Source organism: Megalobrama amblycephala, linkage group LG18 (assembly GCF_018812025.1).
Source record: "Megalobrama amblycephala isolate DHTTF-2021 linkage group LG18, ASM1881202v1, whole genome shotgun sequence".
Classification (NCBI taxonomy): Eukaryota; Metazoa; Chordata; class Actinopteri; order Cypriniformes; family Xenocyprididae; genus Megalobrama; species Megalobrama amblycephala.
This window is the reverse complement of record NC_063061.1, coordinates 29,926,514-29,945,198: the sequence shown is the minus strand read 5'-3', so window position 1 is coordinate 29,945,198 and position 18,685 is coordinate 29,926,514. Positions and strand designations below refer to the sequence as shown.

Here is an 18,685-nt window from a genome sequence, read left to right as displayed (position 1 = left end):
TTAAATATTTCATAGGTATATTTTTAACCCGTTTAAGGTAAAAATAAAATGAGACAAGCTTTATAACCACTTCAAATTCATCGATTGTGTTTTTAAATACACTGGAGTGAATAAATATCCGCCTTTACAGAATGCTGTGTCCGGTGGCTCTTGGTGATGAAATCATCAGCTCGCGCCCCGATGAGGCTGATCATCAGTCGGCTAAATCAAACTCAGCGAAATGAGGGGCTAAATCAAGATAGGATGGAGATTATTAGGAGCTGGACGCAGTCAGTTCGACAGGATATATGTCCAGAAATATCAAGAGGGACTAACGAGATCAAAAGCAGTGCTGGGAAATACATTAATGGGGAAGTTTGCTAGTTAGCCGTCGTTAGCTCGACAGGTACACAATCTGCTTGTTATAAATAAAGAAACTGTCAGACGCTTTTATCCAAAGTAATTCACTTGATTCACTTTGTTTCTGACGGTTATTAAATGCGACCATTTAGGCAGGTATGGTAAATCAACTAATGTTAACGAACTGCATAGGACAAGATAAAAAAAAGTGATTAAAGATTGACAGGCCTCTAGAGTCAGGCGGTTGTTACTGTACTTGAGGGGTTAGATACATTTTAAAAGAGCAGATCGTCAAGAAAATACCTCTTAAAATGGGGGTAAACTGGACCAGAAGAGAAACACACAGTTGTGGTGGGTTTATCATGGCTCTGGCTGCTGTGATCTTCTCCTGCCTTTTGATTGGAGTCACTGGTCAAGATGGACAGGCCATGACAGCAGAGGAAAAGTCCAAAATCAGGTGAGTTTAACTGCATGTACTGTGTGACGTGATTTTACATGGTTATTTTGATGATTGATAATAGGTCATATGATAAAGATGTTGATTGTACCACTGGTATGTGTACATTTAAGATTGTATATTTTATATTTGACTGATTCAAACCCATTAGGAAAACATTGTTATTGCTGTATACTCAAATTATGAATGCCTTAGTATGATGACACACTGTAATGCTTTATGTAATGGTAAACATTACCTGTACTTTAATTCCATGTCATTTTGGTTTTGTCTGACACTAATGATGTTAGTACACCAATTACTCGTTCTTGCTCTTGTACATCCATACGTGACCTCATTGTTTCAGTGGTTCTCTGTTTGAACTAGAAGAAGATTGCTTCAGACACAAAGCACTGAGATGTTGACAAAATGGTTACTTCAGCTTAACTGATTCTTGACTCTTGAGGTTTTGGTTTCTCAGTGTAATGATTCAGCCAATTCATGTTTTAAACCGCTGAGATGTGGACTGTCTCTAACCAAGATATCATACTTTTTCACAGAGACAGGGTGTGGACAGTCAGTAGAGGACATTTGATATGTTTATTGGGTTCCATATATTTCATATTGGGATATATATATATAAAAAAATTTATTCCTGTGATGGCAAAGCTGAATTTTCATTTCACAATTACTTCAGTCTTAAGTGTCACATGATCTTTCAGAAATCATTTTATTATGCTGATTTGCTGCTCCAGAAATTTTTTTTATTATTAATGTTGAAAACAGTTGCTGCTTAATATTTTTGTGAAAACAATGATATTTTCTTTTTTTGAGAATTCTTTGATGAGAAGATGGTTTAGAAATCTTTTCTCAACAATATAAATGTCTTTACTGTCACTTTTGATCAGTTTAATGCATCCTTTCTGAATAATTTTTTTTTAATCCTTACTGACCACATACTATTTACCTATATATGCATCAATATCTATCTATATACGTATAGACATCACATATAACAGCAGTGATATAATTTTTTTTTTTTTTTCTAATGTAGATGTGGAAGATATATCTTAAAAGGCAAATTTTGGTGACTTTAGCAACAGTTAACGTAGCAGTTGAATTGAGATTCTATAGCTTTTTTCCCACTGTGATATAAAAGAGGGCAGCCGCTCACTCAATTTTGTTTGTTTGTTTTAGGGAACAAATTCTAGAGATGTTTGATCACGCCTATAACAGTTACATGGTGAGTAAATTCCCAGATCCCACTGTCTATAATTCAGAATTAGTTAAGATTTTTTTTTCTTTTGTATTTATTGGACCTAAATAATTGGTATTAGAAGTAATTGTTGTTAAATAAATCTTAACTGCAGTAGGGTTGTCAAAAGTACTGAAATTTAAAAAAATGTATCGATACCAGCATTTTCCCCTAGCATTTTGAGCGCTGTTGCTCTGGATTCTCAAGCACCTCTGATTGGCCATTGTGTTCACACACTCAACGGATATGTCTGTTATTGCCTAGATGGTTCTTCTGATAGACGCCTGCTTTCACACGCTCATGTGTGTATCTGTGTAAGCGCTTGGTGAAGAGCGTCATTGATGTCTATTTACAACAAGTTTTTGAAGCATTGATCATTGTAGCCAATCACAGACATATCTGAGTGTGTGAATACAATGGCCAATCAGAGGTGTTTGAGAATCCAACTCAACAGCGTTCAATATGCTAGGGGGAAATGCTGGTATCATCATTTTTTTTTTTTTTTTTTTTTTTTTTATATAAATTTCAGTACCGACTTGGTACCGAAGTTGGTACTTTTGACAACCCTAAACTGTGTACCTGTGCCTCTATTCCATTTGTTTGTCATGGAAATGAATGCATCTGTTATTGGTTAAGATTTTAAGATCTGTTATTTCTTTTGAAATATACTATGTGTAATTCTTTCTTCCATTCTGTGTCAGGACTACGCCTACCCAGCAGATGAGTTGATGCCCCTCAGCTGTAGAGGGAGGGTGAGAGGGCTGGAACCCAATCGAGGGGACATCGATGACTCTCTGGGAAAGTGAGTCAAGCTCACCTATTTTAGTCCATTTTTTAAATTTACCTTCATTTCATATTTGCCACACATAAACCTTGTAATTATGTTACTTTAGATTCTCAAAATATGACTGAAAATGATATATATGTACTACTATATTTAGTTGCATAAATTGATATAAACATTTATGGGACATCTGAAATGTCTTGGATCAGTTTTCAATAAAGAGTTCTGTGTTGATTCCTTGGGACATTAACAGAAACGGAAGTTACAATAGTTTTTTAAACATATTCTCGAAAAAGAAAAAATGTAGGGCGGAACTCGATTTTGTTAATTGGGAATTGATTGGATGGTTGTGGTGTGCTATTGCTGTGATCTCATGGGAGTGACGGGTTGTCCCGCTCACAGCAGTAAACACATTATTAGAGAAGAGATGATATGTCACCGCAAGAGGGAGGGGAGGTTATTTGGATTACGAGGGCACACAGATTAAAATTCAGTGCATTCAGTCAGATGACGAATACAGTCAGTCACTGGCGATCCACACTCCAATCCAGAAAGGGGTGTGCACGATATTGCAACGCTGTTTGCTAACCACCACAACAGGAAAAAGAGCAGCAGAAGAAGAGACGATCTATGCACCAACCTAAAACATGCAAGACCTTGCTAGAAGCCTATACATTGAGTTTTGATAGATTTTTGTGACGCGCTCCACTAACTTCTTGGAAAGGAAACCAGAATGGCAGAAAGTAGCATCCTGTTTGTTTTCTTTATTTTACAAAAGCTTAATGTTTAGTTTTTATTGTGAATGTACACAAAGAGCATAATTGATGTCTATTTACAACATGTTTTTGAAGCGTTGATCACTGTAGCCAATCACAGACATATCTGAAGAGCGCGTGAACGCAATTGCCAATCAGAGGTGTTTACGAATCCGCTCAAAGTGTCACATTTTTAAAATTTCAGTACCGACTTGGTATCGGGTACACTACCTAGCATTGAGGATTTGTTGCTTTTTCCTGTTGCATTGAACTCATACTGAACCGTGACCCCAAAACCAAGGTACGTACCGAACCATGACTTCTGAGTACAGTTACACCCCTAATGTGCACAGATAAGTCATTTATGATTAATAGTGTAATAATCCATAAAAAAAAAAAAAGTCGTCCATTTTGATTTTTGATTTCATGGTGACTTTAATAACAACCTCTCTTTCTCTCTTTACAGGTTCTCTCTAACATTAATAGATAGTTTAGATACCCTTGTGGTGAGTTAAATCTTATCTAATTTGATGGATGTAAAACAAAATTAACATAATGCTGTTTATTAATGGTTGCTTCTAAACTGTTGTTTCGTGTGTTTTGAGCAGTTGTTAAACAAACTGGATGAGTTTGAGGAGGCTGTGAGGAAGACAGTGAGAGATGTCAGACTGGACAATGACATAGTTGTCTCTGTCTTTGAAACCAATATCCGTGTGTTGGGGTACGGATCACAATGGTTCTATAGCTTTGGATATGTTTATCTTTTTTTTCCTCATTTATAACACTTTGTGTATTTTCAAATAATTTAAAAGTTAATCAGGAATATATAAATAATATAAGGTTTTCAGGCTATATTCTCATAGGCTTCCCATCTTGAAGTGAATTATTGATGAATCCTCTCCCTGTTCTTCCAGTGGCTTGTTGGGTGCACATGTGATGGCAGATGTTCTTAAGCAGCGTGGAGAGAGGATGCAGTGGTACAGAGATGAACTGCTACACATGGCCAAAGAACTGGGTTACCGCCTCCTGCCTGCCTTTAACACCACCAGTGGCCTTCCTTATCCTCGGGTAACTCCACCACCGTTGACTGTTGGCAGCAGAGTGACTTATTTAATTTTTGACCAGAATGAAAATGAGGCTGTGAGGAATAGAATACAGTGCGTTCAATGGATTGTACAGTTGTTTAACAGACTGTATTTGTTTTAAGACTGTATGTCTCTGTGTGTATAATATATATATATATATATATATATATATATATATATATATATATATATATATATATATATATATATATATATATATATATATATATATATATATATATATATATATTAGCAAGTATACTTTAGGTACACTTTAAATATATTGCATTTAAAGATTGATATTATACAAAGATCATACATTCCTTGACAAAGAAATACTACAAATAAAGTTATACTGTAACTAAAGTTATCACTAGGGACATGACTAGAGAAAAAGGGCTGTGGCATTTCCTTTTGCCAAAAACTTCAATACCCATAATGCACCTTTAATTTTGGCGCCACCCCTCTGTCGATTTAACAATTCAATGCAAAAATGCAGAAGTACAATTTGGGGGGAATATGTTTAACCACTATGCAAAATAAAAAAAATTAAAAAAAAGTTTAATTTTGGAATGGAATGTGACGGACCCATTTACACTAGTAACCTTTCGGCATTTTTAACTCCTGACAACAGTTTGTTGATATTGATATACAAATGCTACATGAGAAAGATTCCGTATTGTTTTATAACCTGACCTGAAATTTCTTTTAAACATTTTTTTGTTTGCATTTTAATTTTTCTCCTCAGGTAAACTTGCGCTATGGAGTCGTCAATCCCCTTTCTCGTACAGGCACTGAGTCAGACACTTGCACTGCTTGCGCTGGGACCATGATTTTGGAGTTTGCAGCTCTCAGCCGACTGTCTGGGGACACAATATTTGAGGTAAACATCCAACAGTTTTTTTTTAACCAATAACAGATCAAGACCCAGACAGTGAGAAGTGTGTCTTAAGAAGTTGTTCAACCTGCATCTATGAAGGAACACGCTAGGAAAGCTATGGACGTCCTCTGGGAAAAGAGGCAAAGAGGAAGTGACCTTGTCGGCACCGTGATCAACATCCACAATGGAGACTGGGTTCGCAGGGGTAAGGTTGTCACTTCATTCACACAGTAAAACCCCCTACACGGCCACTTGAACACATCTAATCCTACCTCTCTTATAGAGACGGTTTTCACATCCGTACCTTCTCTGCTTCTCATGACAGATAGCGGTGTTGGCGCTGGAATCGACTCTTATTATGAATACTTGATGAAAGCTTATATTCTTCTCGGGGACAAGGTGTACCTTGAGAGATTCAACACAGTAAGGACTCTTTATTCTTCAGAAATAATCAAACCTCTATTAGTCAAACAGAGCTTGTTTTATTACATCCATTATCTGCACATGTGACTTTGTCTTTGTTTATTGTGACAGCACTACAGTGCCATTATGAAGTACATCAGCCAGCCTCCTCTGCTGCTCAATGTGCACATGCACAACCCCACCGTAAATGTGCGCAGCTGGATGGATTCCTTGCTCGCCTTCTTCCCTGGACTACAGGTTCACTTTTTCATCCTTTTTATTTCACGTTCCCTGATAAAATAGAGATATTGATGAATTTACAGGATCAGTCTGTAATATATATGCTTAGTAAATGTTCTCAACACAAAGCCATTGGCTGACATTTAGACTTGGGTTACAACTCACTGCAAAGGGAAAAGCACAAAAAACTAATTTTAAAGTGAAAATTTTAATCATATATCAAAATATCTTTCAGGTTCTGAGAGGAGATTTGAAACCTGCCATAGAGACACATGAGATGCTGTACCAAGTGACTAAACAGCACAATTTTCTCCCTGAGGTAATTAATGATTGATTGCATTACAAGTCACTTAAACCTAAACATCCTCAATCTACAGACATCACAGCCTAATATTATTGTATTTTTCAATACTAATCCTACATATGTCTTTACATATGTCTAACAGGCCTTTACCACCGAGTTCAGAGTTCACTGGGGGCAGCACCCGCTGAGACCGGAGTTTGCTGAGAGCACATATTTCCTTTACAAAGTAAGTATACCAGCTGATAGTTGAATACAACAGTTGAATAAGAGTGCATGCTAGCAACCAACAGTGCAGATTTATTCATGGTCAGTGTGAACAGAGCTTTAAGGACTGTCTTGTCAAACTAGTTATTTTGTCTGCCTTCAGTTTTATTACAATACATAACATTTTCCACCTCATTTCTAGGCCACAGGTGATCCGTACTACTTGAAAGTGGGCCAGTCTATAGTGGAGAAGCTGAATGCTCACGCTCGGGTCCCCTGCGGTTTCGCTGCCGTGCAGGATGTGAGGACAGGAACGCATGAGGACAGGTGGGAGCCCTATTAGTCGTCTTTATCTAGATTCATTTTAAAGGGTAAATCAGTAGTGATACAGTTGTAGTACAATTATTTGTATGTTTGTTTATTTTTTCAAGGATGGATTCCTTCTTCCTGGCTGAGATGTTTAAGTATCTCTACCTGCTCTTCTCAGAAAAGAGTCAGTTGCCCATAGACATTGATGACTATATTTTCACTACTGAGGCTCATTTGCTCCCAGTGTCTCTATCTACGACCCAGCCCTCCTGCCATACTAACAACACGGTAAGAGCTCAACTTTTTTCACGAACGACACTGCAAATTGATGTTCTGTCTAGATCATCATTTGGGGGTCAGTCATAGGAACAAGAGTTTTTATGGATCCGAAAAATCTCTTAAGGACTCTTGTTGTTTCATAGGGTCTGTTAAAGGTGCCCTAGAACTTTTTTTTAAAAAGATGTAATATAAATCTAAGGTGTCCCCTGAATGTGTCTGTGAAGTTTCAGCTCAAAATACCCCATAGATTTTTTTAAATTCATTTTTTTAACTGCCTATTTTGGGGCATCATTATAAATGAGCCGATTCAGGGCTACTGGCCCTTTAATTCTCGTGCTCTCCGCCCACGGAGCTCGCGCTTGCCTTGAACAGTGCATAAACAAAGTTTACACAGCTAATATAACCCTCAAAATGGATCTTTACAAAGTGTTCGTCATGCATGCGGCATGCATGCTTCGGATTATGTGAGTATTGTATACTGTTATATTGTTTACATTTGATTCTGAATGAGTTTGAGGCTATGCTCCGTGGCTAATGGCTAATGCTACACTGTTGGTGAGATTTATAAAGAATGAAGTTGTGTTTATGCATTATACAGACTGCAAGTGTTTAAAAATGAAAATAGCGACGGCTCTTGTCTCCGTGAATACAGTAAGAAACGATGGTAACTTTAACCATATGTAACAGTACATTAGCAACATGCTAACGAAACATTTAGAAAGACAATTTACAAATATCACTAAAAATATCATGATATCATGGATCATGTCAGTTATTATTGCTCCATCTGCCAGTTTTTGCTATTGTCCTTGCTTGCTTACCTAGTCTGTTGATTCAGCTCTGCACAGATCCAGACGTTCTGCTCTTGTCTAATGCCTTTCATAATGTTGGGAACATGGGCTGGCATATGCAAATATTGGGGGCGTACACCCCGACTGTTACGTAACAGTCGGTGTTAGGTTGAGATTCGCCTGTTCTTCTGAGGTCTTTTAAACAAATGAGATTTATATAAGAAGGAGGAAACAATGGAGTTTGAGACTCACTGTATGTCATTTCCATGTACTGAACTCTTGTTATTTGACTATGCCAAGATAAATTCAATTTTTCATTCGAGGGCACCTTTAACACCTGGTCACTTCATGCATTTTCTCTGATCCGATAGCTATCCAATCATGAGTAAATGCCCTCTGAAATGCTTTCAAGACAGATTTAAATCCGACTGCTCAAACCACTTCAAGACATGGTCTGAGATGCATTCCCAAGGAAACTAGACAAGTGTAAATTCAATTCAGTTAAATGTGAAAATGCTCTCCCTCCTTTAGTAGACTTAAGCCCGGGACACACTGCGCGATTTTTGGTTGTCCCAGATGAAAGACTGCCATCGTGAAACAATCGTGGTGATTTCTGTGATCATGGCTCTTAATCAGTGGTCCTATGTCGAACAGTGAGAGAGGTTCAAAGACGGCCGTTTTCCTGGTCTTGAGACCAAAGATGGCCAATGTAATTTTCTGACAGTGTTAGAAATTCAGCATGATCATTGCACAATGTGTTTGCTGCTACAACCTGACATGAAATCAACGTGACATGGCATTAAAACTTAAAACTGCTTACCTCAAGCTCTTTTCCCTTGTTCTTTCACCGCTTCCCCTTTTTTCAGCGCACACAAAAACTGCAACTGCCAAAGTGTGATTCAGCATGATCTTTTTGTTTTATTCTTCTATGGAAACTTGCATCGTAGCCTACGAGTCAAGAGGTGTTATCATCGTACAGTCTATATGTATGTCGCACCCAAGTTTAATAGATCCCTGTCGCACAGTGTGATTTGTAATGATCTTATAGGATTGCTAAAATCTTGCAGTGTATCCCAGGCTTTAGATATCCTAGGTTCAACCAGAAGCCCAGAGTTTTGTGAGTTTACGTGGCTTAGCGATGTTTCTGAGGTGGAAGAAGGCTGTTTTTGTAACATGTGATTTTCAAAAGACAAGTTACTTGCGTTCGAAACTTCAGATGCCTAATGTTTGGGAATGCGATCTTGTGAGACAGGTCTGAGAGGTAATTAAACAAAATTATTTTGATGACAGACTTTGGCTCAGGCATTTCAGAATGACTAAAACAACATTTGAGATGGTGACAGGTGTGCATTGAGATTTGCCAAGTATGCAATCACATGATCTTTTGAAGCAAAGTTTTTTTTGTGGCACATCAAGGAATTTATTTGGTAAATGTGTTTCCATCATAGTTAGTAACTAATATGTCACAACATCATTGTGTATCTTTCAGGAACCTCAAGCTCATGAAGATGATTTGTTTTCATACTCATGCCCCAGTGCTCAAACCCTGTTCCCTAACAACCCCACCTTCGCCAAGACTATCAGAGACGGCTATAAATACCTCACCGGTGTGGGAAGAGCCCAGCAGGCCTCATCTGTTAGGTGGGTCATATGCTACAGGTTTACATGGACAAGAAAATGAGCCTAACTCCTCTTTTTCTTCATCACAGGGGGATTGAACTGCCTCTTCATGACACTGGCCTGGAGCCAGTCGAGTTTCTGAAAAGCATGGGCATCTCTCTTACGCCTCTCACTGAGCTGATCTCCGCAAGCCAAGGCTCAGCATCTCAGGTGAATCTGCAAGAGTTATTCGTTTCAGTAGACCAATCAGTTATTTATATACCATTGTAGTATTTATTAATGTTTTGAATTAGCTTTTATTTTTATATTTTCAGTTTTCATTTTTTTGTTGTTGACAGAATTCTTTTTTTTTAATGACATTTTTATAATTTTTTTATAGTTCTATTTAGCTTTAATTTTTGTTTTAGTAATTTTAGTACACTGTAAAAAAAAAAAAAAAAAAAAAAAAAAATTCAAAGTGAAATTTTTGGAGTATGTTTTACAAGAAAATAATTTTCAGTCTTTCTACCTCAAAATTTCACATTAAATTCAATGTGTTACTTTTTGTTTCTTTGTAATTATTTGTGAAATTTACTAGCTATAAGTGGGAATAATTTGTTTTAGTGTATTAATAAAATCTAGCAGCAGATCAGCATATTAGAATGATTTCTGAAGGATCATGTGACACTGAAGACTGGAGTAATGATGCTGAAAATTCAGCTTTGATCACAGGAATAAATTACTTTATAAAATATATTCAAACAGAAAACAGTTATTTTTAAATTGTAATAATATTTCACAATATTACTGTTTTTACTGAATCTTTATTTAAATAAATGCAGCCTTGGTGAGCAGATGAAACTTCTTTTAAAAACATTCAATCTTAACGATTCCAAACTTTTGACTGGGTGGGTGTGTGTGTATATATATATATATATATATATATATATATATATATATATATATATATATATATATATATATATATATATATATATATATTATTTTTTTTTTTTTTTTTTTTTTTTTTTTTTTTTTTTTTCAGTTATTTTTCAGTTATTTTTCAGTTATGGCAACATTTCCAATTTTGTTTGTAATTTAATATTTATATATTTTTTTTATTTTATTTCACCATTATCTTGATTAAGTAAAATGATTTTTAATAGTTTTAGTTAACAATAACAACACTGTGACAATCTGTGATTTCCATAGGACTCTCAGAAGGGTGTGTTCAAGTTGAAGCTGGTTGCTGAGGTGAGCCAAACCCCTGAGCATGAAGAAGTGGTGCCACTGATTGTGCAGCTCATTTCCCCTCCATTTTTGGGTCGAACAGTCCTTACGGCTGGTCCTGCAAAGTTTGGAATGGATCTTACCAAACAAGAGCATGGGGTAAGCTTCGTATGGAAACTTCTTGACCTCATGTCATTCATTTAACACAATTAATCATTGTCGCCTCTCTGACTTTCTCAAAGGTGAAAGGTAGTATTGTGAAGAGTGTTCCTTACATGGCGTGTGGTCCCATTGAGAATGCAGTAGAGCTGCAGGGACACATAGCACTGGCATTGAGAGGAGACTGCATGTTTGCTGCTAAAGCTCGGCGCCTGCAGGAAGCAGGAGCCATTGGAGTCATCTTCATTGGTGAGATCTAGTGTAATATTACTTGCCACACATGATTTCTCTGCACTGTCTCAGAATGTGGACCCTTAGGTTTTGAATGTTCTCACAGATCACAGAGAGGGGAGCAGCAGTGCTGAGACGCCACTGTTCCAGATGGTTGGAGATGGAGAACCTACAGATGACATCACGGTTCCCCTGGTGTTCCTCTTCAGCAAAGAGGGAGCTACACTCACTGCTGCTCTGCAAGAACATCACAACGTGGATGTCCTCCTGCTCCCCAAAGAGAAACAACTGGGAAAAGGTATTTGATCAGATTAAAACTACTGAACATTTTTCTCTGAAATAGTGCAGGCAGTCATTGGTGGCACTTATTAGTAACAAAGAGACGGTGAGTGATAAATTTGTTAGCTTGATTTTTATTTTTTTATTTATTTGAATTTAGATTTTAAAAACAGAAATATTGTGAAATAATATTATAATTTAAAATAACTTTATTTTAATATATATTAAAATGCGATTTATTCCTGTGATGGCAAAGCCGAATTTTCAGCATCATTACTCCAGTCTTCATAGTCACACGATCCTTCACAAATTATTCTAATATGCTGATTTGCAATTATCAGTTATTATGGGGGCTCAATTATTAAAGGGTTAGTTCACCCAAAAATGAAAATTCTGTCATTTATCACTTACCCTCATGCCGTTCCACACCCGTAAGACCTTCATTAATCTTCGGAACATAAATTAAGATATTTTAGTTGAAATCCGATGGCTCAGTGAGGCCTTCATAGGGAGCAATGACATTTCCTCTCTCAAGATCCATAAAGGTACTAAAAACATATTTAAATCGGTTCATGTGAGTACAGTGGTTCAATATTAATATTATAAAGCGACGAGAATATTTTTGGTGCGGCAAAAAAAACCCAAATAACGACTTATTTAGTGATGGCCGATTTCAAAACACTGCTTCATGAAGCATCGGAGCACAAATTAATCAGTGTGTCGAATCATGATTCAGATCGCGTGTCAAACTGCCATCGGCTGAAATCATGTGACTTTGGCGCTCCGAACAGCAGATTCGACACACTGATTCATTTATGCTCCGATGCTTCCTGAAGCAGTGTTTTGAAATTGGTCATCACTATAGAAGTCGTTCTTTTGGCGCTCCAAAAATATTCTTGTCGCTTTATAATATTAATATTGAACCACTGTACTCACATGAACTGATTTAAATATGTTTTTAGTACATTAATGGATCTTGAGAGAGGAAGTGTCATTGCTCCCTATGGAGGCCTCACGGAGTCATCGGATTTCAACTAAAATATCTTAATTTGTGTTCCGAAGATGAACGAAGGTCTTACGGGTGTGGAACGACATGAGGGTGAGTAATAAATGACAGAATTTTCATTTTTGGGTGAACTAACCCTTTAACAATGGTTCTTAAATATAATTAACTTTTTTGTAACATTATCAGTGTCTTTACTTTCACTTTTGATCAATTTATGTGTATTAATATGTTGGATCCGTGCATTTGGTCTTAAAGTGAAAGTGTCCTATAATCTTGCTGCCTTCTGTGTTTTTAATGTTAATCAAATAACAAAGGACAAAATCTTTTTTTTTTTTTTTTTTTTTGTAAAATTTCTGTATCTGAAAAAGTTTATTTATATTCATCTATTATTTTCATAAACCATTTGCTATAATTTCAAGTTTCAAGTCCAATTTCAAGTTTCTTTGAATTCTTTTTTTTATTTCCTTGTAGAAAAACCTGAGAAGTTAAATATTAAGTTCCGTCTTGCTAAGGAAGGAGAGCTTTCTGAGGGTGAGACCGAAAGCACTACCATCCAGCTGGTGCTGGAGCAAAGCGAGAGCACCACAGAGAGGGACACCGAGGCTGCGTCGTTGATTGGAGACAACCAGAAGACTTGCACCTTTACGCAGAAAGACCCTGAGAACAGCCCCTGACAGCGGGATCATCCGTGACCATGGTCCCCTCCGCAGAACGCAGGGCTGTTGCTCCGTCACTGACCTCAGATCAGAAAATGCAGGCTGTGCTATGGTGTTTCTGCTAAGCCTGAACTGTACCATCTGATCTCCTCACGGGGGATAAGAAGTCTCCCCCCATTAAGATGGTCTTATCTTGCATAGTTGGAACTATATTGATCTTCACAGAGCGAGATGGTGTGACATGCAAATCTCACTGATGTGGTGGTAGTTGGTATAGATTCTTCTCAATTGTCTATATTTGAAAAGCAATCACTTTTGGAATTAAAGAGGTGTACAAGATGTTCTCTCACACCAATCGATGTGGATCAGACTTGATTTGAATGATTTTCTTTGTCTTTTTCTTTCACAGCAGATCACAGGTTCTCAGTCCTGTGTGTTTTTAATTCATCCTCAAAATTAAAGTGGCTTCAGGACATCTATAACACAGGGCTCCTATGACCAAACCCCAAAAAAACAGTGTTGTAGTTATTGCAGAAGATGTTTAAATGAGGGAGAATGAACCAGTATGACATAGTTTACCATGTGTTCAATACAGAAACATCAGGGAAATCAATGAACTATGACTTGAACATGTTTGCATGTGTGTATGTGAAAGGCATGTACAGTGCCTTTATCATTATGTCACAGATAGTGTGCATTTCCTCATGTGCCAATACTTAATCTGTGTATTTGTATGTGTGTGTGCATATTTGCTGCCGACGCATTTGTCCTGCCTACATGCAAGACTGGTCAAGGAAGATTTTTGAGAGAGCTGGCCTTTCCTCTACCGCAAAGTATGTGTTGTAACGCTTCTGTCATAAAGGCCCAGGACACAGATTATATAGTGATAATTACATGTTTTTGTGCAAGGAGAAAGAAATGACTATTAGTCTTATATTTGTCCTTAATTTTGCAATTTCTGAAAACCCCCACTGTCCCACGTGCAGTTTCACCATCACATTGGAGGTGTTCCTCACACTAGATTTATTGCTTTCTACATATCACTTTGTCTTAGAATATTTGAAATGAATCATAATTATTAGGGTAGCTTTTGCATTGAGTGTTCATTGCAATTCAAGTTTGTTTCACACAGCCATACTGTAGCTCAGACTCCATAGTCAATTAAACTCTTAACGTTTAATACTCTTATTTTAATACGATCTGTCACTTTATAGCATGTGGAGAACGGTTCAGCCCAAAACCTTTCCATTTCATGTCTTAATTACAACGGCTGTTTTCAAAAGGATGTCAACCTGTGTACCTCTTGTTTTACAAAGGGCTTATGACTGATTTACTTTATTGTGTGGGCATAATACAGATCAGATGGGAATATATTTATTTCTTAAGATATTTTATATACAATACTTGAGATGAAGATGCTTGTTATTGAGGGCCAAAGTGATGAATATATTCTGTTGCTGTGACAGAACGAGATTTTTATAGTGTCTTTTTAATAGCTGTTTTTGTACTGACTGATGAAATGTTAGTACTTGCCATTAAAATCAAGTTATGACCCAACTGTGTCGTTTTTGCTGTAATATCATTTTTAATGATATAATTTCATTTTATAATGCTTTTATGTACAATATTATTTTTATTTCTTTCCTCGGGGTTTTCGAATAGATTTGTTTTCACTGAGGTATCCTGTTCGATTATTGTGGCGTCATACAGAACTCATTAGCAGAGAGTGCCATAGTTGCAGTTTATCTGAATATTCGGAACATTTTATCTAATGTTCAAGTTAAGGCTTAAGCCTTGTATATCTTTTTGAGTGAATTAGCGTTAAAACGTTGAAGAATTATGAGTCTTGCAAACCAGTCCGTCAGGTAAAGTAGTATAGTCTACATCTCTACTCAAATACACATACACCTTCAGTACAAACTCTATATCACGATGTTTTTTTAAATTTTACTTTAAGAGGAATGATTTGCAAGGGAGTTTCAGGTAAGTTTTTTCTTCTTATTTCTGTTTTTTAAGGAGTAAATGTTATATTTTAAACCTTTTCATTATTATTTTATTGATTTAGCTTACAAAAGGCCTAATTCGGAGAAAAAAGAGCGCAAGGAAACGGTAAGAAAATGTTTGAACAAAACTCAAATCTCTGTCAGATTAGCCTAGCCATATAGTAAAGATGTACGGGGCTAATTAATTGTCTAAGGATGGCTTTTTTTTCTGTTGTGCTAAAAGTTGGACTTCAAAATTATTTACTAAAATCGCAGATAAAATTTATACCGTTGTTAAGACTAAAATAAAGTAACCATTGTGCTTTAGCAGTTGGCACTACTAAAAATGATCAACACAGGGCGCGCTGTAGCAAAGCCTCAGGCTTCCCCTGCGCACTCTACTGGACCTTCTGTTCAAAGTCTGGATCCATCCAGAGGTGAGTGTGCGCCACATTTCTCCTTTCATATATCTCAGCACTAACACATTCAATTTTAACCTCACACTGTTAGATATTGTATCATGTTCATGGAAATTGTGCCTCCTTTATACAATTTAGAGTTGCACTTCAGGCAATTAATTTACTTTTTGCTTGAATCTCTTTGGATTGCAGTGGCTCTTCCTCTTTTTGGCAGATTCCCACCATCCAGAATGCTAACATCTTTCCCAAGCAATACTGAGGTATCTACTTCTCAAAACACTTTCAGGTCCTACTTTAGGTGTAAAACAGTGAGAGTTACATTCTTTCATTCCTGTTAGTCAAGTGTTGAAGCACTTATTTTGGTTCTGGCATCATGCTTTTGCAGTTGACACTACCAAAACGGACCAGAGGAAGCCCTGTAGAAAAGCCTCAGGCCTCCCCTGCACTCCCAACCTGGCCTTCTCTACCAAGACTGAAAACATCCAGAGGTAAGCGCCACATATCTTCTCTCAGCACTGTTATATTCGGTTTGAACCTCACTCTGTTAGATATTGTAATAACTGGCAGTTATTTAGTACAGCGTGGGGCTAAACGGAGCTATACTACTCTAATATACTTGTATTAGGCTAGCTAGTGCGAGCACTCGCGTCCCATACACCGCACAACTGTGAGTGTCTCTTTACGCAGAATAAAACAGTAGGAGGCAGTACTGTCTTTTCTTTTCTTTTATTCTGAACACAGAATAATAACTATACAGGCAAGGCCAGATTGCCAAGTCCCTCCTGTACACATATCTCTCCATGACGGTGAGAGCCACACTTTTTAATACCAGGTGGTAATTGAACCAAACTCACCCAAACTAACTAGAACATAAACACACATCACTTTGCAAAATCGAAACCCAACCATCTTGCTTAAATAATACATAAATCAACTAAAAACAAACAAATACCCACAATGCAACCAGCTGCTGGTGTTGAATGCTGGGTCACTACAATATCATAGCATAGTTATCATAGCCTCCTTAGTAATTCATGTCTGTATTGTCTTGAATCTCTTGGCTTGCAGCAGCTCTTCCTCTTCTGGATAAATTCCCGCTATCCAGACCGTGTACCTGTTACCCAAGCAATCTGAACAGGACCCTCAAAACTGAGGTATTTACTTCTGAAAACACACAAAAAAGTCTCACTATCAGTGTTACATTTGATTTCACCTGTGTCTTTAAGGTTTGGATCTCTGATGTTTATTATCTTTGTCAGTACTCAGGCAAGGACATTGAGCTATTTGTCTGCAACAGCCCTGGATACCCCAGAATGGGAGCCAGAAAATAATGCATCCGCCTTCAGTTTTGATCATTACTATGTGCAGATGAAATGATTTAAGTATTAAAACCAAAAAAAATAATTCTTTAGCCTAACTTTGTACCTATTTCCCTGGGAAAAAAAGAAAAAATATATATTTTTCTCTTTAAAATGTGTTTGTGTTCATCTTCATATTATATATAGAGTTTCTCAAGAGGCAACACATGAGAAAGAAAATGATTGCTCCCTGACAATTTGCATGTACGGACTTTGGCCACCAGGTGCCACAAGCATGACATTTGAATTTCCATGTCACCTTAACAGTTGATTTTTCAATAAAGAAAAAATATTTTATAATGTTAGAGAGTCTAGTACACAAACAGAAAGTGAACAGTTTGTAAACATTTCTATCTTTTTTTCTTTTGCAATTTTGTCATTATTCGCACACAATCTGCCTACATGCTTTTTTCTTGTATTTCTAGATTCAGTTTTATTGAAACAGTTTGACAAACCATTTTTCCCATCTCCTGTCGATGTATAGATGATTCCTTTTTCACCGGTATTTCACATTTAAGGGCTTCCATAAAAATGTACTGCAAAACAAAAAAGAAATGATATGCAAAAGAAGAAAAAAAAATATATAAATCTGTATGTGCAAACAAATATTGTATGCAAGTTATTATTGTTATTATAATTATGTTATTTTTATTAATTGTTAATAAACCGCATTTATAGCCAGAGGTGTAAAGTACTTGAGTAAATGTAATTAGTTACTGTATTTAAGTATCTTTTTGACTACTTTGTAGTTGTACTGAGTATCAAAGATACTTTTTACTCTCTACTTGACTACATTTTTGAGCAAGTAAATGTACTTTTTACTCCACTACATTTGTGATGTGTAATGCAATACAAAGTACATTTTTCATGACACCTAACTTTTTCTGCAGCAGTTTGTTTCTGATATAAAGAAGCAATATCGCCATCTAAGGGCATTGAAGGTACTATATCTTGTGCATTTTGCCTTTACTCCCCCAAAACTTGTCAACAAGGCTACTTTACGTGAATGTGAGTGCATTAGCAGGTAGTTGCTGAATCACAGATGTTTTATTTATTAGATGAGGAAATGACTGCAGCTGGTGATGAGGCTCAAACCAGCACATACAGTCTTTGACTATTTAATTTTACTTAACATTGTTTTATTTATCCACTATATTGACAAGACTGTTTTGAAGGATATTGGTTTACTTATGACCTTTCTGTGCACCTGAGCTCAACTGAGCCTTGAGAGTTTGTAGACGTTTAAAAGGTTGTTGTGTCAACCATGATTTATTGCAACATTGAGGTGTTCAGTTTTATTTTGATTTTAAAAAATAAACTTGATTTCTCATCTTACAAATCAATTGTTTCTTATTTTCACCGGCAGTCTCTCATGACTAGAGCATCTTTGAGCCTACATTCAGCATGAGTAAAATACTTAAGTACTGTTAAAATCAGATACTTTAAGACTTTTACTCAAGTCGTATTGGAATTGGTTACTTGTAACTTGTAATGGAGTCATTTTCAATGTAAGGTATCAGTACTTTTACTCAAGTATGGTTTTCAGGTACTCTTTACACCTCTGTTTATAGCTACTGTTGTACTAGTACTGTTTCTTTTTAAAATACCAGAAATATACAGTAATAATACAAAACACTACAAGAGCACATGAATCATTTTTAACTTGTACTCAATCTAAATATTAAGATTTCAAAATGGCAGCA

General features: G+C 36.6%; 1 protein-coding gene across 1 annotated transcript; it reads left to right on the top strand.

Moving 5' to 3' along the window:
* Window positions 1-136: 136 nt before the first annotated feature.
* Window positions 137-14,780, top strand: si:ch211-282j22.3 (ER degradation-enhancing alpha-mannosidase-like protein 3). Its single transcript, XM_048165807.1, has 20 exons — window positions 137-796; window positions 1,973-2,018; window positions 2,732-2,832; window positions 4,036-4,075; window positions 4,178-4,290; window positions 4,484-4,637; window positions 5,403-5,537; window positions 5,634-5,739; window positions 5,860-5,957; window positions 6,069-6,194; window positions 6,412-6,495; window positions 6,623-6,706; window positions 6,887-7,011; window positions 7,116-7,281; window positions 9,553-9,704; window positions 9,773-9,893; window positions 10,875-11,051; window positions 11,135-11,300; window positions 11,389-11,580; window positions 13,039-14,780. Exons 1-20 carry the CDS (start codon window positions 651-653, stop codon window positions 13,239-13,241), a joined length of 2,535 nt encoding a protein of 844 aa, XP_048021764.1. The 5' UTR covers window positions 137-650; the 3' UTR covers window positions 13,242-14,780.
* Window positions 14,781-18,685: the final 3,905 nt, after the last annotated feature.